A 21,898-nucleotide genomic window follows, 5' to 3' on the forward strand; every position below is an offset into this window, starting at 1 on the left:
AAGTTTTCTTCAAATAAGATCATTTTCCCAACAACTGTTCCGCTCTTGCTCTCCCCTGAACCACAGAACACGTGATAAAAAACAACAGGTTGGAAAAGTGGTTACTTTTGTGGGTTTGACAATTTTTTCTCTGCATGGGAATGATGCAAGTTCTTGGGTTCATTATTGCTTCTTTCAATTGCTCAGCAATCAGTCATTATGACAGATTTTTTAAAAAAGGAAATTTAAAAAGACCAGTGAAGGTCATTTTTCAAGCTGGCATTTAGTGTCTATAGTCAGGGGGTGTCGACTCATTATGCTTTAGATGGAAAATGTCTGGCTTTCACTCTGTGCAAGAACCATACTTCAGAACTCTCTAAAAAGGTCTGATGGCAACAAAGTCTTGTCACTAAAACCTGACATTTCCCATGATTTCATTTAAAATTAAATTTTACTGCAAGTTTTAAAGATAATGACAGTTACAGAAAAAAAATAACATGACAGAGGGTGACTACTTTAAGAACATGAGATTTAGAGTCATGGTTTGGCCATAAGATTTTGGACAAGTTACTTGATCTTTCCAAATCTTGCTTGTTTAATCTTTAAACTTCAGAGGATATTATTATTTCATGTGGACATTTTAAAGACGAAATAAGAGATAAGTGATCTTTCTAAAATTTGAGATAATAAACAAATGTTAGACATCTCTGAAAAATTCAAAGTATTTTGTTATTGTGATATTTGCATAACGTACTACCTATCTGTATAACAGCACAAAAATGGGTTTAGTATATTATATAGAAATACAACATGAACTGTCTGCTTTCCCTTGTGATATAAGCAGGAACTTTTTAACAGAAATCATATCATTTTATGGGGTGATTCCAAAAATGGTCTAGACAGTACCCTCAAGGTGGAACAGAAAAAGGATATTCTCATTTGGTTGACAATTATATAATTTTACGGTATTTAGGAAAAACATCGACAATTTTAAGTAAGCTAAATACTTAACCTCCCCACCCCAAACCCAGCATTGAGATATCACATCATGGAAACAATTTACTGGAAAAGCTACTACTATGGTATGTTTTAGTACGGTAGGGTCGATCACAAATTGTTAGATACACAGAATATGCTAGAATCACCATTTAGCAACTTTCATCAACTTTAAAAATATGGATGAAATTACTTCTCACAAAGACCACTAACACTAACACATAAGAGACTCAATTACACCTAAAGTAAAAATTCAGGTTCACAACCAAAATGATCAGATTAAATACTTTACTGAATTGCTCTACTAGTCAAAATATACATTTCCTATTAGGATAGAGGCCTTTAAAAACTGCCCCCTTTTCTGAATGGAAGGATATACGACTAGAACTTGGACAAATAATCTCAGTATGACAAAATATTTCTGTATTATTCAAATGGGCTACTATCATCTTGTCAATTCTCCTATTCTCCACTTTTTAGCATCCTGCTAGCCTACTCTCTTTCTACCATAAAACCAGCAACTAGAATCTACTCTGTTTTTCAACGAATATATAGTTACTTCTCATCTATGTTGTGCAAAACCTACATAACCCTTCTCTTTCCAACTGTCCACTAACACCAAACAGAAGTGTTTGGGTTATCCCTGAATTCCTGATTCTCACTCCTGAGCAAAATGAATTATAATATGGCTCTATTGGGCCTCTTTTGGAGTTAGCAAAATTCACAAAATTTTGTGAATATTATTTTAAATTATAGTCACCGCTTCTGGGATCAAAGGGGCGTTGACTTTTTAATGTGACAAAAATGTACCTTACAATCAGATAGGATTCATTGGTAAGTACAGTATATTTGATTTGTCAAGTGATCATTAAAATACAAAAATCTGAATGGAAGGTTCACTTCCATAAATGTTTCATTTAGAGAACTGACTCAACATTCAAAGATAAAGTGATACATCATAAAAACTAAGCCATGGTCAAAAATAAAAGGAGGGTTGAAATGGTTCACATCTTGCTGGGGTCAGCTGGCTATGTTAAAACAGGGACGTCTGGGTTTGTGGTCTGTTGGGACCCATGAATAGAGATCATGGCATCTTAGTGACTGAGGGGAATGTGATCATGCACATGTATTTAATAGCCTAAAAGATGACAGATTTTTCAAAGCTGTAATGTGCCAAATTTAAAGTCTTCATTATACAAACAAACTGGGGCTCAGAGAGGTCAGGGGACTTTTCCAGGGCATGTGAGCTATGGACAGAACCAGCACGAGAGCATAGCAGCTGCTTTTGTTCTACCAAACTAGTCCTGCAAAAAGAATCAAAGGCTCTCCCAACCCTCAACCTTTCCCCACCTTTTCCAGCCCCCCGGGGACCATAATGTTGAGTGTGTGGCTAAGCTGTGGTGCCGGTTTAGCATTTCATATACAATTTCTCATCACCTTTACATCCAACTCCATCGACCAAACAGCCTGCTCCCCACCGTTCCAGCTACTTCATGAATCAGTCTCCACTCTGCAGAGGAACTTTTCTACTTTTCCATGATCTCATTATAGACCAGTGACAATTCTTAGAGGAGGAAAAAAAATCCTACTTCCTTTTCTCACAATTAAGTGATATATTTATAACACTCAAGGCTTAAAACTCATTTCACTTTATCTTTTCCTTCAGAAATGCATAAGGAAATCTGAGTACATGAATATTCTTCAAAACCTTTTCAAAAGTGTATAATGAGGATTTGGGGGCTGGAAAGAGCTTTGGAGATTAGTTAACCCAGCACACCCGTTTTGTAATTCAGGAAACAGAAGCCTGGCAATGGTGAGTGATTTTCTAGGTCCCTCTCACAATAGGTAAGGAAGATTTCTGGCCTCTTGATATGTAGGCCAATACTCTATTTGCTACTCGTTTGGTGAACCATATGACATTTGATACCATTCTGATTTTGTCTTTACTTGAAACTGTAGGATGTAATAATGATGCAGATGATGCTAAATATACTATACTGCTTAAAGTTGTGTCACTGGTGTTTTATGAAGGTAATTCCTGTGCGTATTTTTTATAACACCTGATCCTTTCTGATCCTTATTAAAGCATCTGAATGTCTAAGACCGCCTATAGGACAGTTGATTGCTCGCTTTCAATCAACCTGATAGCTGATGTGAATTACTTTATTGCTGACCTGGCTGTGATCATCAGTCATAAGTATTAAGTTGGCTGGAATGGACTATTCTCTGAGTCAGTCTCCACTACATGGGCTAACATAGAGGAAAAGCACAGTGGTCATATTTTCACTGTAATCACAAATCATCCAGATTGGAGGTTCACATAGCTCAAATTTGTCACTCTTATTTTGCTTTTTCCTAGAATGACCTGGTCTCAAAATTTTGACCACAGAGAAATTACCAAGCAGATTATGCAAAATTCATTGTAGACATTGCCTCAAAGAAATTTACCTGGATTCTATCTCCTATTCATCTGTTTTGCTGCTAGTAGATGTAAGACTGTGTTGGTTACTGATTCTTATATCTTAACAATAAAATTTATCACCAGTATTTCCTTATACAGAGCATGAAAAAGTATCGTAATCTCGACTTCACTACTGAAATATTTTGATAACAATCGAAATTCTGTAAGTGCTCTTATTATGACTTAGCATTGTTAGGTATTTGAGTAACAGGAGACTGGTTATTTACGTATTTGTTCTGGTATTGTCTGAGAAGAAAATACGGAAATTAAAAATGTCTGCTTTATGCTTAATGTTCACAGTTAAGGCTTCTTAAATAATATACAAATAGCTACTGTTCTGCTGAAATGTCACAGTAAATACATTAATAATGGCACAGAAGTGAAACATCCCCAAAATGGGAAATCACCTTCATGACCTCCTAAATGTCTTTACCAATGAAAACTTTGCTTTTTTATTGAAAAAAATTCATTTTTAAAAGAATATAAAAATAGAAAATAAGTCAAAGAGAATTTTAAAAGAAATTCTATAAACATTAGATGAACTATTGCAAATAACTTTAAGAATGTGCTTTGTCTTGCCACACCACTTTGTGAAAACTAGAGTGGATGAGTACATTATCTATGAACTGTTGAAGAGATAACTAAATGCTAAAATTTAAGTGAAGATAGACAACTTAAACAATATAATAATACTAATAAATTTTTTAAAGTTAAGCTCAGCTAAAACCTATAAGACTAATTCACAAATCTATCATCTTGAATCAAAAAATAAAAGAATGCTTAATCAAGCAAGGCACATTTCTTTTAGGCAAGTCTGTCTTTAATATCATTCATCTGGGCACAGTGTAGACTTCACTTATTTACGTATAAATAGGCTAACCTAGGTATGAGACTTTGGTACAAAACACACCTTCACAAATAAAGTTGCACGTAATCCAGAACATGGAAAGCATGGGCTATAGCATTAAAATATCTCATGGCTCCACAGTAAATAACTGAAAGAAGAAAACAATAATAGTTGGCTTGCTAGAAACAAACAGGTTTTCTTTATCAGTGGTACTGATTTTTGAATGATTCGATATCATCAAAATGTCAAAAGGTTAAAATGATACCTTAGTATTTTTAATGTTCTTCTTTAGCTCTTGATCGATATCTCTTATATTGCACACAATTAGAAGAGAATCCTCCAGTTTCAGAGCTGTCTCCTTTCTATGAAGCATTTATTAAAGACATGTTATTTAATGTCAACTGAAACAAAATATGTGCATGCAGACCACCGTGTCACCGCCATCAGCAAAACTGAGACTGTTCTTCATCAGGGCAATTTAAAAGCGCGCCTCCTACCGGTATGTACAGCTCCACAGTGCTTTCTGTGGGATCTTCAGGGATCTGCCAAACAGAGTAACAAGTAAACAAGATCTTTTACCCTTATGTGCAGTTTTCAAAAACATATCGATTTTATGCCAATATAAAATGTATTGTTTTGCTTTTCAAAACTCTGTATTCTTCTCTTATCATGAAAAATGCAATTCATTTAATTTTCTGAATGTATTAACCACATACTGAACACTTTCAATTTATGTTTGAAAAAAGGGCAAAGAGGGGCCTCCCCTGGTGGCGCAGTGGTTGAGAGCTGGGCTGCGAAGCTGCCCGCAGCCTCTGCAGTGCTGGTTGATCCCCGGCCACTGGGGAAGGTCCCACATGGCGCACAGATCTCTCTTGTGGCACCTGCTGCTCCCCTCAGCAGTTTATTTTGTCAGTCTTCCTGTTCTGTTCCCTGCTCTGGCTCTGGTGAATTCTCTCACCCTCCTGCACTTCTGATTGTACCCAGTGCTTGTATAAATAAATAAATAAATAAATAAATAAATAAATAAATAAATAAATAAATCTTTAAAAAAAGAGAGACAGAAAAAGGGGCAAAGTATGCTGAGATTATGAACTGTCATTTCTTACTGATAATGACTTTCAAACATAGTCCAAACCAACAAAAAAAAGCAAACATCATTGTTTGCTTTGTGAAAGGGAAAATGTATCCTCCTCTTTAGAATCACCAGAAAGGTTGTGAGCACCTACTAAAAGTAATTTTGTCGATGTATTTCTAAGGGTTTATTTCTTCTGGCTGTGGTAATCTCAGACAAGAACTCTTTTAAGTGAATAGAAATCCCACGTTCAGGTAAGTATATGGAGAGAGGGAAAAAAGGAGAAGCAAGAAACAGTTCAGAATGAGAAGTGTGGGAACCCCTATTCTAGGTGTTTCAGAGAGCTTACCTTGTCATTAAAATAATTTTCAAATCTGTTGATCTGTCAAAATATGAAGTTTGTACAGTTGTGTACCACTTTAAGAAATCATAATTTAAGTCAACAATGACCACTTGACCAGGTTCCATGAAGAGCCAAGAAATAAAAATTCAAGGTTTTGAATTCTGGGTACTTTCTTCCCCCAACTACAAAATAAATTACTTAGAAATGCTAGGATATGGAAACAACATAAGTGTCCCAAAACAGCTGAGTGGAGGAAGAAGATGTGCTCTATAGATACAATGGAATACCACTCACACCAAAAAAGATAAACTCATGCCATTTGTAGCAACATGGATGGAGCTAGAAGGGGTTATGCTCAGTGAAATATATCAAAAATGCTTAAAAGCATTTCCTAAAAACAGTGCAAGACAACCTGTTCACTGCCACATGCAGACCTTAGAATAAATTCTGGCAGAGAGGAGACACTTTGCATATTGAATGAATGAACGAGCAAACCCCCCATCACTTGACACAATGCCGGACACAGAGGAGGCACTCAGAAATCAGGATGAACGAATAAATGGACACAGAAAAATCAGATTTATGCAATTCAGAGATTTACTGACCATGAAATATAAAGAATACTTATAAAGTCAAAAACAGAAAATGCTAAATCGAGATCCAGGTTCTCATATGTGAATATTATCTATCCTCTTACATAGAAAAGACTGTGTCCCATATTATACCAGGTTTGAGCAGGTGTCTCAAAAGCAGTGGTACGTGCTTACAGATGTGATCTGGAATTTGGGTGTGCTTTTACTAGAACAGACACTCACTAAACTAAATGTTTTATGTCTACTTTTGCTAGGCAATCATCTACCGAAAAGTTTTCCTTATTGGCCTGGGTGATACTTGACCATCCTCCATGAATGCTATAACTTCTTAACATTGATTTGTAGTCAAAAAGCAAAGATATATTTTCACACCACAGTATATTTAATTTTCATTACATTGGTCTAAATTACAATGGTCTAAAAGGCATTGGTGACTAATAATTATAAGAAATTCTACCTACTTTATTTCCTCAATGTCTAGGGTCTACTCAGAGCTACTCAGCTTTGGTCATCTTGAGATGTTTCTATTAAGCTATTCTTGTCCTGCTACTATTACATCCTTTTTATAAGAGGTTTGGGATTTTTTTTGTTTTAACCTTGTGTTAGTATCTACTTCAATTAAATTAGTGTGGTATACTTGGCATCCTGATAATGTAGGTATAGAGAGAGTTGTAACTTAACCGAAATAAAAAATAAAAGTGCTATCTGTATAATACTCACAATAGTGTATTAGTGGCTAAGAAATGGCTTGGAAGGCTTAGAATGGTCAGTGAGTTCAACATCAAAATCAGCTCTACAGAAAGAGGAAGTACGACAGAAAATGGTGACCTACAATTGAATATATAACCAAATAATGCTCTAACATATAAAGCAAAAAAAGAAGATAAGAACAGTCAAATTTCTATATTTGCCAAGTTTGTGAAGAGATAATACCTACAGCTTACTTAATTGGTATCTGCACTAAGTTGCATTTGATGAGGAATGAGCGGAAATAATTCTGTAACATGTAGTTTTATGGGGACTTTGTCATGTCTACTCTGACATCTACTAAATAACTTACAGTTGGCTGCACACCAACAAATGCTGCCAGCTAAATGATAATGAATTGGCCCCAAGGGCTAGAAAGATTTCTTGCTCAATTATGTACAATTTTCTGACTGGCCTCTGGAAATTATGCAGTCTTGGCAAGCAAAAAAAGTTTAAGTGCATTCAGTAATTAAAGTTGGTAATATGCTAAGATGTGAGTTTTGCCAAAATTTGAAAAGTCATGGGAAAATAAGTTGTGAGGTGTAATCGCTACTACTTTGAGCAATAACTAGGTCTACTACTAGTAAATATCCTCAATTCACAGTTACCTAGAAAAATAAACTTACCTTTTGAAATCAATGAAATTGCTGATAAAAGATTTATACAATCTAGGTACGAAGCAATTCAAACACACTTTTTACTTGGAGAAATAATTCCTGTGTATGGTTTTTAGTTGACCAGCACATTATGAAATCGGACATATAGTCACTCTTGTTGAACATGATTTTTATTACTTCTTATCGAAGCAATGTATTAGTGAGTACCTAGTTTTTCTGTCCTGTAGTCAAACATGAGGTAAATACAGAATGTAATGGGTATATGAGGCTGCCTCTTGACTATCTAATACCCTGGCTATGTCCAGTAAAACACATACTGAGTTAAATTTTAAAAAAGGACCAAATAAAACCCAGTAAAAGTTATATTGAGTTAAATAAAAAAAAGGACCAAAAAGAACCATGTTACAATTCTTTATCCAAAAATCAGAAAAACAATACGAAAACCAAACACGAAGTATTCATTTCAAATATCTGTTTTATATTAGTTCTTTTAAAATTCCACACAATATGTTCTCAGAAGAGAGAAAAGATTTCTGTCCTATGCAGGTTTAACTATATAAAGTTATGGAAGATAAAAAGAGTTTCTAACTTTTACTGGTCTACATATATAATCTCAAGCACAACATTAGTTTAATTTAGTGACATATTTGGCAAGGATTGTGTCACCTGGCTGGGACAGACCAACAGCCAGGTAATTCTCTGTTCTGGTTTGTCTGAGAAATCCAGGGGAAGGAGAAAATTCAGAAGGGGGGGGGTGGTGGAGAAATATCTTCTTTATCCACATCAGGGGACTCCCCAAACCAGACCACAGAGGAAAGCACCTGTTACAATTTTATCGAAAGCCATGGCAATATCCAGTCTTCACTTATAACAATGCTTTAACTGGTTTCACTAATTCCCCACCACACATGTTGGTTTTCAAAGCCACTAGGACTTAGTGCCAACATGAGCTACTGAACTGTCCCTTGCCCTCCAGCTCATTGTATTTGGAAGTGGCCTCAGTTTTGCAGTAGAAAAGCCACACTAAGAACCTGCCCTACTTGTCATGGAGACAATGTCTCTGTCTTCTTTCATATGTGAAGAAACAAAACAAAAGCTAATGTTTTTCATGCTACCACATAACTTGACAGTTACATTAAAGATTAGGTTATTTTGTGAAACAAATTATTTTACCCAATAAGGCCATAGCTATAGTACTAAAATTCTCGAATGTGACTCACTGATGAAATCTCTAATGCCTGATTCAGTCAGCTCCATGGTAAAAGAAGACCCCTTGGATATTTAGGACTCACCATTTGCTGAAACCAAGACTGAACTTATTACAGGGAAATTCCTCAGAATGTCTGCTAGATAGATATATTCCTGGAAGGATCACGTCTTTGTTCTGCTTTTTTGCTATTACCTGAGTTAATCAACACATGTATAGTGCGTCTCAATAACAAACAGAATCCTATAGGATATTATGTAGGACACATGGCCACAGTGAAGCATTCTGACTTCCAGCACCCTTGGTGATCGGGAGAGCCATCTCATATAGTGTTATATTGAAATTATTTCTATTAAGGCATTCCATCCACAGAATTGGGCAGTACTTAGTACAGAAAACTTGGCAGAGCAGGTTTTACCAAGTGGAAATCCTCTTTAATGAGCCAATTATAAGGACTTTTACCCAAAAAAAGCACAGTAAGGAAGATACACCTCAGAGTGATCAAATGATGCAGAGATACACAACAGGAACACGGTGTTTAACATTTACAGACACTCTGATTGGAAATACTCTCTCCTGCCTCCCTCCCTTGACTAAATTCCTTTTAATACCAACTATTGCAACTATATACAGCACAACAGCCACTTGGGGCAGGAAGGAAGGACAATGAATGAACTAAGTGCACTATCCAGTCTACTAGAAAATTAAAGCAGAGAAGGGGTAACAGGGAGCACAGTGGCCAGAGAACACTTCCCTGGATGGCCACACCTGAAGGAGATGGTGGAGTGAGTGGTGATCTCAGAGGCAGAGCACGCCAGGCAGGGGGGCAGCAAGTGCCAAGACCCAGCTGGAGCGTGCCCGGTGTACTGCCAAACAACAAGGGGCCACCATGGCTGCAGTATAGGGTCACAGAGGTGAGGGGCTGGAAATGAGAGGTGAGGAGCTGGTAAGAGGGGGCTAGCTGAGGCAGAGCCTTGCAGCTCATGCAAGCCCTTTAGTTTGTGGTCCTTGTGAAATGCAGCCAAATGGGAGTTTTGCATGAAGAAGTGACATGATCTGGTAAGTGTTTAAAGAGGATCACGCTGGCTGCTGTGCTGGGTGTAGACTCAAGGGGAGGTAGGGAGCCAGGTGGGAGGGTACTCTAACAATCCAGGTGAGAGCTAATGATGGCTTAGTTCAGGCAGGAGCAGAAATAGTAAAACTCTGGAAACATTTAAAAAGTGGAGCCAACAGAATTGCCAATAGATTGGATAAGGAATATGAGGGAGTAGAATGAAGGATGCCAAGGATTTTATTGCAAAGATTTGAGCTGGAGCAACTGGAAAACTGAAGCTGACAGCAACAGAGATGGGAAAGAGGCAGAAGACATAGGCTTGCTGGTGGAGGATGGGAGAGAAGGGAGGTCAGCTCAGCTGTAACATACTGAGTTTGAAATGTCCAGTAGAGATCCAAGCAGAGATCTCAGCTAGACAGTTGGAAATTCAATTTTGGGATCAGGCAAGAGGTTCAGGTGGGAGATGAAAATTTACATATAGATGGTCTAAAGCTGTAAGAGTGTATACAGATCGAAAAGACGTCTAAGACTAAGCCATGGCACCTGGGACTCTCCAACATTAAGACCTAAGGGAGATGAGGAAAACCAGTAAAAGAGATTGAGAAGGAGATGGCAGAAAGCTAAGAAGAAAATCCAGAGTGTTGTGTCTGGGTTTCAGATAAAGAAAATCTTCCTGGGGTTGGGGGTATCCCAGTGCTAGAAGCTTCTCGTGAGCCAAATAAACTGAGAAAGGACTGTTAGGTTTAATGCTCTATCACCAGTGACCCGGAAAAATATACACTTTTTGGTAAGGTGGTTGTGGTGAAAGCCTGTCTGAAGCTGATTTAGGAGCAAATGGAAGGAGTTCAATGGTGAACAAAGAGATACAGCCCTCACTCCCCTGGGAAAAACACACTGATCACGTAACACACACACAAAAAAATGTAAAGTGACAGCTATGTCAAGATCACACACTATATTCAATTCATTCTAAGACCTGCTTGTGCATATCTGAGCATCTATGACACCAGAATGCACCTTAAAATTACCGGTACCATATGATCCAGCAATTCCACTCCTAGGTATTTAACCAAAGGACACAGAAACATCAATTCCAAAGAGCACCTGCACCCCTATGTTTATAGCAGCACTGTTTACAATAGCTAAGCATTGGAAACAACCCAAATGCCCAGAAATAGACGACTGGATCAAGAAGATGAGGTACATATACACCATGGAATATTACTCAGCATTCAAAAAAGATAAACACATGCAATTTGCAGCAACATGGATGGCGCTGGAAGGGATCATGCTCAGCAAAATAAGCCAGAAAGAAAAAGAAAAATACCGGATGGTCTCACTCATAGCAGGACTCTAGAAAACTTAAGTAAGGGACCAGGAAAAAGAATAACTTTAAGAAAGAAAATATCAAAATTGACAAACAACTATGAACCAGAGACACTCTATGGCGGGTGGGGGGCAGGGAAAGGAGGGCTTGGGGCCAAAATAAGGGGGTTGTGATTGTATGGGGAATATAAAAAATAAAATGTAAATTAAAAAAAATTACCGGTACTTTTACTCACAATGGGTGATTTTTCTTTTTTTAATGGCGCAAGAATAATGGTGGTTCCCATAATCTAAAGTACCTTAAATTTGATGAAACTTACCTAATAGGGGAATTTATGAAACCAGAGTCATAATAGGAAGTATTAAAGTAAAAATACAGTTAAAGAGATGGTGTTGAGGGACTGGCAGTGGGCACATTTGCAAATATTCCCGCAGCCTGAGGTGGGAAGAGAGTTTACCCTATAACTGGAGGAAACAGAAAGAGTGGCGGAGACTCAGTGCAGGATACGGCTGACCCAGATCATGTGGCCAGTGGCGGCACGATAAGGCTGTGGGGCTATACCCTAAGAATGAGGAGAAGGCCTTGGATGAATTGTAAACACAGGTGGGCAATGTACTCAGATCTGAGTCGCACGTCGTTCTGGCTACCAGGTAGAGAATGGGTCAGGTTGGTCACAAGAACTGTAGGAAGGTGAGTTACGAGACTCTACACTTACCCAGGAGAGGATGGTGGTGTGGACTACAGTGGCCGTGGCCGCCTTGTAGGAAAGTGGATTCTTGTTAGCAATGGTTAGGAGGGGAAGTGACAGAGTTCGGTTATAGACTGTACTTACTGCTGCTGTGTATCTCTTACTATAGATATAAATATACTAGGTAATAAAAGTCTGCCTTTTAAGTGAGGGTGTAAAAAATAAAAATGATTTCTAAAAGTCTCTCTATATGAATATATATATACATGAATGAAAACCAGTATTTTAGAAATTCACTAATTTTCAGAAAGAGAATTAGACTGTTCAGATTTATAGCCAGAAAGTCAACATATCTTAGTATAGGAAACAAGTTGTGAACAGGTCAAGTGTGTGTATGTGTGTATGTGTGTGTATGCATGCATGTAAATACACATGTGTGCATCATAAATCACCCCCACTGACTTTTCTTCCAAATTAAATCATGTTATAATTTAAGAAATATGTTTAAATGTATATAAACAAGAACCTTAGCATTCAGAGAGAATTTCCATAAAGAACATATTTTAAAGGAGTTTAAAATAAACTTAATGAAAGCCAGGTGGAATAGCAGTACTGACTGAATATATTCAAAGAGCAATGCTAACCTTCATTCTAAAATGTTTGGGCTCCATATTAAAAAAAAAAACTAAACAAATGCTGTCAAGGATGTAGAGATAAAGGAGCCCTCTCACACTGCTGATGGGAACGCAAACCTGTCTAGTCACTGTGGAAAGCTGTGTGGAGGCTCCTCAAAACACTAAAAATGGATCTACCTTATGATCCACCACTAGGAATTTACCCAAAGGGCACAAAAACACTAATTCAAAAGGAAACCTGCACTCCTATGTTTATTGCATCACTATTTACAGTAGCCAAGATAACCTAAATGCCCCCAAATGATGAATCAAAAAGTTGTGTTATACATACACAATGGAATATTACTCCGCAATCGAAAAAGGCAAACTCATGCCCTATGTGGCAACATGGATGGAGCTGGAAGGGATTATGCTAAGCAAAATAAGCCAGAAGGAAAAAGACAAATATCGGATGGTTTCACTTATATGCAGAAGATGGAGAAACTGAGTAAAGGGTCAAGAAAAAGACAAAACTTGCAAGCTGACCATAGATCTGAGGTATGGGGGGAAGGGGTCATAACAGGGGAGGGAACAGCACAAGGGACTTGGTTCATGAGCCACCAGGTTCATGGGTGCTATGTTGGTAGGAGAACTCTGGGGACTACACCTGAGGGGAGACACCAATTACTGCACAAACATTAACAATGATGTAAGAAAAAAATACGTTGGGGCTCTCAGTAAGATCCTGAAGAGCCTTTGTGCACTGGTTGTAGGGGTGAGGGCGAGGCTGGGGGCTGTTTCTTTCCTACTACCATATTGGAAACATGATCCCTGAATCTGCAGGCTCAGAGCTCTGCATGCACAGATTTATTCACTACATTCCTCAAACACGATGAGGGACCTCCCTGGTGGCACAAGGGGTTAAGACGCAACCTATAAAGCTGTTCGCAGCCGCTGCAGCACGAGTTCGATCCCCAGCTGGCCAGGGAGGGCGCAGCAGACCTCTCCTGACTTGCCTGCTGCTCCCCTCAGCAGTGTACTTCAGTCAGTCTGCCTGTTCTGTTCCCCACTCTGTCTCTGGTGAATCCTCTCACCCCCCACACCTCTGGCCTGTACCCCAGCTCTTGTATGCATAAATAACTTTAAAAAAATGACAAAACATCATTTTTTGTTAACTTAAATGCTATCTTTTTAGCAACCCAAATCTCAGGATTTGCTTTTCATGTCAGAACTCTTATTCTGCACTCTTTAGGATGCAACAATAATAAAATGGTTCCCAAGAAAAGGATGGTGCCTTTTTTCCAGATCTTTTTTTCAGTGCCCTTGATAGTTACTGATGCAAATTTTGAAATGGAAGAGGAAACACATCCAGTACAAAAAAAAAGAAGAAGAAAAAAGGAGAGAAACCCTGAAAATGTTACTTTGTAGAATGCTTTTCTTTAGATTTGTAAAGGCAAAATTAGTTTACTGCATCATTGAAAACAAAGACGAATTATTTGTTTCTAACTTGTCTGAGTCGTTTAAATTATGTTTCAGGGTGAACCTGGGCATAGGAAGAATGCTCCTCTCACATCCTTTACTGCAGGGACATTTCCTGGGTAGGTCAGGGGCTGAGTCACATAGTAAGAGTGGGCTCTGAATGGCTGCCCTCTCCTTCCCGCCACCCCCCACCCCCAGCTGCTTTCTCTCAAAGGTTATCAACCACTCCCTACAGGTTATAAAAAACAATTTCACTAATTTACACATTAAATTGCCAAGGAAAATACAGGAAATGGGTAGTACAAGAGCAATAGTTTTATCCTCCTTAAAAAGATCAAATACAGGGCCTTCCTGGTGGTGCGAGGCGTTAAGATGCATCCTATGAGGCTATCCGCAGCCTCTGCAGCAGAAGTTTGATCCCCGAGCAGGGAGCAACCCACATGGCACAGCAGACCTCTCCTGACTTGCCCGCTGCTCCCCTCAGCAGTGTATTTCAGTCCATCTGACTGTTCTGTTCCCCGCTCTGTCTCTGGTGGGTCCTCTCACCCCCACACCTCTGGCCTGTACCCCAGCTCTTATATGCATAAATAAATAAATCTTTAAAAAAAAAAAAGGTCAAATACAAAACAGCAAGGAAAAAAAACACCCTAAGATATAATCCTACATGTTTTTGTCCCCACACTGATGCTTCTCACCTCTTTCTCACAGTGTTTCCTTAAGTCTTCAGACTGGGTGGGGGCACATGTGCTTCTTTGGATTTCTTAGTGGGAGGGGTTATCACTTCTGTTCACAGTTGAGAGGTGGGAAGGACTTGGAACTTCTGTAGAAAACATTGCAATTTTAAATGTATAGAAGTCAGTAAATTATAGCTCTGGTTGTCAAGGGAACAGATTATCATCATATATTATAAATATATATTAAACTTCATACTATCAGCAAAACAATTACTTGGCTCTGTCAAGTAGGTAAATAACAAGTTTTATGCAAATAAACAATAGCTTTAAACTTCTTTCTATAGTGCAGTTGAAATTTCAATCCCAGAATGTTAGTTCAAAGTTTAGAAATACCTGAAGGAAGGTTTCCTCTTATGTGCAGCTGTTTGTGATTAGTCACTATAGTTGGTGGGCACTTAAATTTGGTGTACTATCAATTTAAAATACCACAAAAATATAATAATGACACTTAAATGACTTTAATGTCTGAGTCCACCAGCTCTAGGGGACATACATTTTTCCGCTGGGTGCTGGAGGTGGTGACTGGATCCAGTCTCACCTGCTCTGGTGACTCGTAAGCAGTTCTGTGTGCACCTTTCAACACTTAAGAGGAGATGCAACTCACTTCAACAGTGAAGCCTTTAGTCAGGCAGAGCTAACTAGCACATGTAAATCATCAGCCTCTTGCTCTCATCTCAAATCACTATGCATTTTCATTGTCTAAATGATTTAGGGCATTAAAGAAGGGGCTGCAGCTATAATGTGGGACAAAAACTATACCCTAATGTTTTTTGGAACACAGATTAAGGATTCGTAGAGTGGCTGAGTCAGGCAATAATGTCACAAATTTCGATGAACTGGCAATATCCTTCTATTTTCAATTCTTTTGTTCCAGGTAATTGCTCCCTTCTTAATAAGGAAGAAAGAAAATGTTTACACTCTTTCTGGAATGGTTCTTCAGTAACCTAAGCAGAGTAGGAGCTGATTGAAAAAACAACAATTTACATAACAATTACAATACGTAAGTATTGTAGATTAAGACATAAAAATAGGAAAGTAACCTTAAAACAAAAATATCCATTGTTTAGCAGGTATCACTACCATGACTGTTTATACTTTCTGCATGTAACATTAAATCCAGACAAATCAGTCATATAAGAAAATAATCTATTGCTAGAAAAGTCAATCTCTTTATCTGATTTAAATAACTTACATATGAAAAAAAATAAATAACTTACATATGAACCCTATGGTTAAAAATAGCTGATGGTTATAAAAAGGTTAATTTTCAGCATATTGGGTTAAATAGGTTTTGGGAGATATGTTCAAATCTCCAAAATAATTAATTCATTAATTAGTAACATGGGATAAAGTCAAACCTAAAAGCATAAGAAATTTTCTTAACCTCTTTCAAGTCATCCAATAAAAGGAATATGTTTTAGGGGGGCCAGAATGACCTGGGTTTAACTCAAAGTTGCATTTCTTACTAGTTGTTGAACACTTAATCTTAACCATCTATTTTTTTACCCTCCTAAGGTGGGGTTCATACCACTTACCTTGCAGAGTAGAGAAATGTTTAGGACAGGGCTGACCCTTGAAATGATAATTATTATTGTTATTATAGAAAGTACATAGGAAGACAATGACTATTTATGTATCCTATCATTCACAAAGCTCATGTCACTTATATAATGCTTGTAATGATCACAATAATAATGTGATCTCTTAGTAAAATCTCTCATGTCATATACCTGTATTAACATTTTAATATTCATTTAATGTAACAACCCTACAAGGTACTATTTATTATCTTCATTTTACAAATAAGGCAACTGAAGCACAGAGAGGTTAAGTAACTTGCTCAAGGTCATCCAGCAAAATCAGGATTCAAACCCTGGCAATGTGATTTTAGAGTTTTGCTTTTATCTTGTCATTAAACACCTGAAAATAACATGAATGTAAAATAACAGCTGTTTGCACATCAAATACGTATTTGTTATATAAGTGACATGTAGTATACAGAGTACTACATGCTGTGCCAGACACTAGACTCCAAAACAAATCCAAAAACACAAACCTATAACCTTTAAGGAGCTTACAATATGGCGACTAGTAGCAATGTGCCTACCTCCAAGTTATGACTCAGAAGCCATATTTCTCTGGATTTAAAAAAAAAAAATGTCTCCATGTTATTGTTATTTAGTAAATATACAATCCCCAAGAATTATGGCACAACCATGATTTACTTATAGAAAGACTCAGGGTTTCTCCCGCTTTTGAAGAAATGTCAGATTATCACTGCACTTTATTCATCTTTACGTTAAGGTCTTTTAAGAACAAATAGAAAAATCATTCTTATGTAAGTACTACAGTGTTTCTAACATATTACCATCGAAATGGGTCATGAAAAGAATTTCTGCCTGTTAACAATACCAAAACTTTGGTCAAAAGTGGATCAGTGTTAAAGGTAACTCAAACAAGTAGCAAAGGAAATGGGATGACAATGCATTATAAACAGATATCAAAGCACATCGCACTAAACTCAGAGCCCTCGCAATGTTATAAATCAATGTAACCTCAATAAAAAGGCACTAAATAAAGAAGCCCTATTTCCAAGCAGGTATATAAGAATAATGACTCTATAGCTAGGCATACAGATTTCCTGTCTCTATTTTTTCTTTTCCGTCCCTCACCTCTCCCCCTTACAGTCTCTCAAACACCATTTTCACTCTTACAAATTCACAAACAATAAACTAAGTAGTCTTCTGGGTACCTGAAAACATTTTATATGCTTTGAAAATAGTTATTCTCATTTACTCTAGAGTAAAACAGATATACCCTATCAAAAGAAAAAGCATTCATGGGTCGTGTGTAGTGTATAATTAATGAAACATACAGAAAATAAAAAGATTATGCTGACATATTCCCCTTCTTTCACCCTTAACCATCTTTTGTTGCAAAGGATGTACCACTGCATGCCACCAAATAATTACATAAATTAAAATTGGACCAATAATCTAATAGCAGTAGGTTTCTGCCTTTTATTCTTTCTAAAGGGGAAACAGGCTGTTCAGAAGCCAAGTGGGTCAGTAAAACGAATGGAATCATTTTCAGCTCAGTTTGGGTGAAGCTTACTCTGCAGAGTAATGACTTTGTTTTTTATCCTTCTGCAATAAACAACGGAAACCAAAGGACAGACAGCAACATGGAAATCAAATGGAAAATGTGTTATACATGATCTAAAACTACTGGTTTTGCAAGCATCACCAATGGAGGGACAAATGGCATTCCCCTGCTCCCTGTACAAAGAAGGGGTGTCTCAGCAGCCGCACAATGCTCACCTGATTCTGTCTGTCTTCCGGCAACCCCTGCCATAGGGCTGAAACGTGAGGGTATTTCCCCCATGATTTGGTTCCTTCCTGTCCCTCCTTTTTATTGATTGTCTGCAATTCCCTCAGTTAAAAACGTGCATCCTGTATATTTTTCAAGTTTATTTAGCTTTTCAAGTGCTGTGATGGTGACAGTGCTGTGGTGAGACTTGGATTTTTTTTTTTTTAAGAGGAAGCCTGAAGGTCCTTGTAGTAAGTTCCCAGGTACACTGATGGACGCTCTCGTTTGGTTGTGTACAGAACACTGTGTTGTGAAATTTCATTTGTTGGTTTGAAACTTCTTAGAGAAATAAAACAGCAGAGAAGCATCTTTTAAAATCATTGCCTGATTACTGGCATTTAATTCAAATCATACCTGATTGTGGTGTATAGCTAACATTCCAAAGACGAATTTTCCTTCTCGACTCAGTCATTCTGGGATGAGATCAATGATCTTTTGTAGTTAAAAAAAAAAAATAGGCGTTTTGTGATTCATTTCACCACCTTGGATTCTCAGACATAACTTTATTTGTGCGGTTTATTCAAACAGTGATTCTCCTTATGAAATCATGTAAGTAAGAACCATCTGGAAAGGTTACTGTGGAAACGGCAGGGGCTAGGGGGTGGGGCTAGAGAGCAGGAGATGCCATGACAACCTTTTTCGGGTTTCCCAGGAAACATGGGTTGCTATGGGAACTGCATCAGTCAGGTCCGAATTAGTAACTTCCGCTGGAAGGAGTGTCTGCCACTTTAATCTTCTTATGATACTGCAGAAGCTTATCTCTCAGATGCATTAGGAATTTGTTTGTTGGTTGGTTTGTTTCGGTCAGCAGCACTGCAAACACCTGTTTCTAGACTTTGAGAGATGTTGGCTGGAACACACACAAAGAACTTCGCAGGAAATCTGTTAGTCTGATACTTTCAAAATGCTTAACAAGCCCCAAAGAGTTAAAATAATTAGTCAGTTCAGAACATCCTGGGCGTTCCCCTTGGCTCCACGTTGTAGTAGAGAGCCTTAAAAATTTGGGAAGGGGGTTCCAAATAGAAAGTCCAGTCAAAAACCAAATAAACTCAAGGCGGGTTTACAAGTCATTGCTCTAACGAGACTTTTCATCCACATATCCACAGTGTAGGCAACAGAACTCAACATGCAATGATGCTGAAGGGCCCATCAGACCCAAGTGTGAAGGACGGGCCTGCTTTACTCAGTAAACAACTGCCTTTGCTTTTGAGGTTAAACAGTTCAAACAGTGACTCTACCGGTTCTTCTGTTTCATTTCCTCCCAGGATGTACCCAGTTGTCGGTGTTGCTTTTTAAGTAGGGTGTGTACTAGAAGTCAAGTTTAAAGTCAAGTTTTTTTTGTTTGCAAGCTTGAGAGGAAGGAAAAAATAAAATAAAAGGGAGAGCTGAGAGAATGCAGCCCGCTTGCAAAACAGACACCTGTTTCAGTATGAAGCAGTAGGGAGAGGGCGAATGAAGTGTGCATTCCACTTCTTGCTGTCCTTTCCTGGATGAATGGTCTGGAAATGTATAAAACAAGGGCATACGCAGACCAAGGGGGCACGTTCCACACACTACCGAGCACAGCATGTCACTTGTACCATAGATTAAACGTCAGTGAATATCTTTTTGATGTTGACACAGGAGTTGGGATTATTGTTCGTGGTGCAGGTGGCAGTAGAATTGCCCGTTTTGAAGGGGGTCTGGGGGAAAGTGCTATGGTTCATACCTCCCTCCTCGATGACCATATACTCCGACTTACTCAGCGTGGAGTTGCTCCTGGCTTTCCGGAGCTCCTCCGCGGACGAGGACAGGTGCTGGCAGCTCCCCACGTGCATGTACTGGGCTTGCTCTTCCCCCTCGGTCTCCCGGTGGTAGAAGTAATTGAAGTTGGAAACAATCACAGGGACCGGCAGAGCGATGGTCAAGACCCCAGCGATGGCGCAGAGCGACCCCACAATCTTGCCCCCTATGGTCACTGGGTGCATGTCCCCGTACCCTACCGTCGTCATGGTGACCACGGCCCACCAGAAGGCGTCGGGGATGCTGCTGAACCCCGACGCGGGGTCGTCGGCCTCTGCGAAGTAGACGGCGCTGGAGAACAGGATGACCCCGATGAAGAGGAAGAAGATGAGCAGCCCCAGCTCCCGCATGGACGCCTTCAGGGTCTGCCCCAGGATCTGCAGCCCCTTGGAGTGGCGGGAGAGCTTGAAGATGCGGAACACCCTCACCAGGCGGATGACCCTCAGGATGGCGAGGGACATGGCCTGCTGGCCATTCCCCTGGCGCTCGGCCAGCTCGGTGCCCAGCGTGATGAAGTAAGGGATGATGGCCACGATGTCGATCAGGTTCATGATGTTGCGCGAGAAGGTGGCTTTGCTGGGGCACGCGAAGAAGCGCACGAGCAGCTCGAAGGAGAACCAGATGATGCACAGGGTCTCCACCACGAAGAAGGGGTCGGAGAAGCTGGACGCGCCCGCGGGGGGCCCCGACGTGCCGTTGCCGGGCGCCTCGGGCAGGTCCTGCGCCGTCGAGGCCGGGTACTCCTTCTCGTCGCGGAACTCGGGCAGCGTCTCCAGGCAGAAGATGACGATGGAGATGAGGATGACCAGCACCGACACGATGGCGATGCCCCGCGCCGGCCCGGAGCTCTCGGGGTACTCGAAGAGCAGCCACACCTGGCGCTGGAAGTCGCGGCGGGGCAGCGGCCGCTCCTCCTCGCGCAGGAAGCCCTCGTCCTCGCGGAACTTCTCCATGGCCTCCTCGCCCAGCTGGTAGAAGCGGATCTCCTCGGAGAAGATGTCGATGGGCACGTTGACCGGCCGGCGGATGCGCCCCCCCGACTGGTAGTAGTAGAGGATGGCGTCGAAGCTGGGCCGGTTGCGGTCGAAGAAGTACTCGTTGCGGAGCGGGTCGAAGTAGCGCATGCGGCGCTTGGGGTCCCCCAGCAGCGTCTCCGGGAACTGGCACAGGGTCTTGAGCTGCGTCTCGAAGCGCAGCCCCGAGATGTTGATGACCACGCGCTCCCCGCAGCAGCCCTGCTCGCCGGCGGCGGGCAGCGCGGGCGGCAGCGGCTCGTAGCGGTCGCCCTGGGGCGGGTCCCCGCCGGCGCCCGCCGCGTCCGGCTCCAGCAGGTGGTCCCCGGGCACCACCGTCATGTCGGGGGGCGGCGGCGGCTGCGCGGGGCCCGCGGCGGGCTCGGCGCGGCCGGGGTGCAGCGGGGTGTGGGCGCCGCCGCCGCGCGCCGGCTCGTGCGCAGGGTGGGCGCGGTGGCGGGCGGCGGGCGGCGGCGGCGAGCGCAGGAGGCTGAGCTGCTCGTCCATGCGCGGCGCGCGGCGACGGCGCGGGGTGGCGGCCCCTCCGCGCGCGCCCGCCCGCCCGCCTGTTGCTGCCGCGCCGCAGCCGGCGCCGCCGCCGCGAGGCTCCGTCCGGGTCTGGCGCGGGCGCCCCGCGCCTCCGAGGAGGCGCCGCCCACTCCGGCTCTCCCCGCCCAGCCCGCCCGCCCGCCCGCGGGGCGCGCGCGCCCGGCCCCCCTCCGCGTCCACTCGGGGTGCCCGCCCACCGCGCGCGCCCGCCCTCCCCAGCCTCCCCCAGACCCAGCCGCTCCGCGTCCACTCGGGGTGCCCGCCCACCGCGCGCGCCCGCCCCCCCCGCGCGCCCGTCCCCCACCCCAAGTCCACTCGGGGTACCAACTCACCGCGCGCACCCGCCCCCCCCCGCGCGCTCCCGCCCCTCCGCGCGCCCGTCCCCCCCCGCGCGCCCGTCCCCCACCCCGCGTCCACTCGGGGTACC

At 41.3% G+C, this 21,898-nt stretch overlaps 1 protein-coding gene across 1 annotated transcript; it reads right to left on the minus strand.

Annotated features, from left to right (window-relative positions):
- Nucleotides 1-4,197: 4,197 nt before the first annotated feature.
- KCNA3 (potassium voltage-gated channel subfamily A member 3) lies at nt 4,198-21,536 on the minus strand. Its single transcript, XM_054691346.1, has 3 exons — nt 18,079-21,536; nt 14,720-14,844; nt 4,198-4,825 (listed from the first exon to the last, which is right to left on the minus strand). The coding sequence occupies exon 1, from the start codon at nt 21,427-21,429 to the stop codon at nt 19,714-19,716; it is 1,716 nt and encodes a 571-aa protein (XP_054547321.1). The 5' UTR covers nt 21,430-21,536; the 3' UTR covers nt 4,198-4,825; nt 14,720-14,844; nt 18,079-19,713.
- Nucleotides 21,537-21,898: the final 362 nt, after the last annotated feature.

This window comes from Talpa occidentalis, unplaced genomic scaffold (genome assembly GCF_014898055.3).
Source record: "Talpa occidentalis isolate TD23 unplaced genomic scaffold, MPIMG_talOcc4v2.1 talOcc4.9, whole genome shotgun sequence".
NCBI lineage: Eukaryota > Metazoa > Chordata > Mammalia > Eulipotyphla > Talpidae > Talpa > Talpa occidentalis.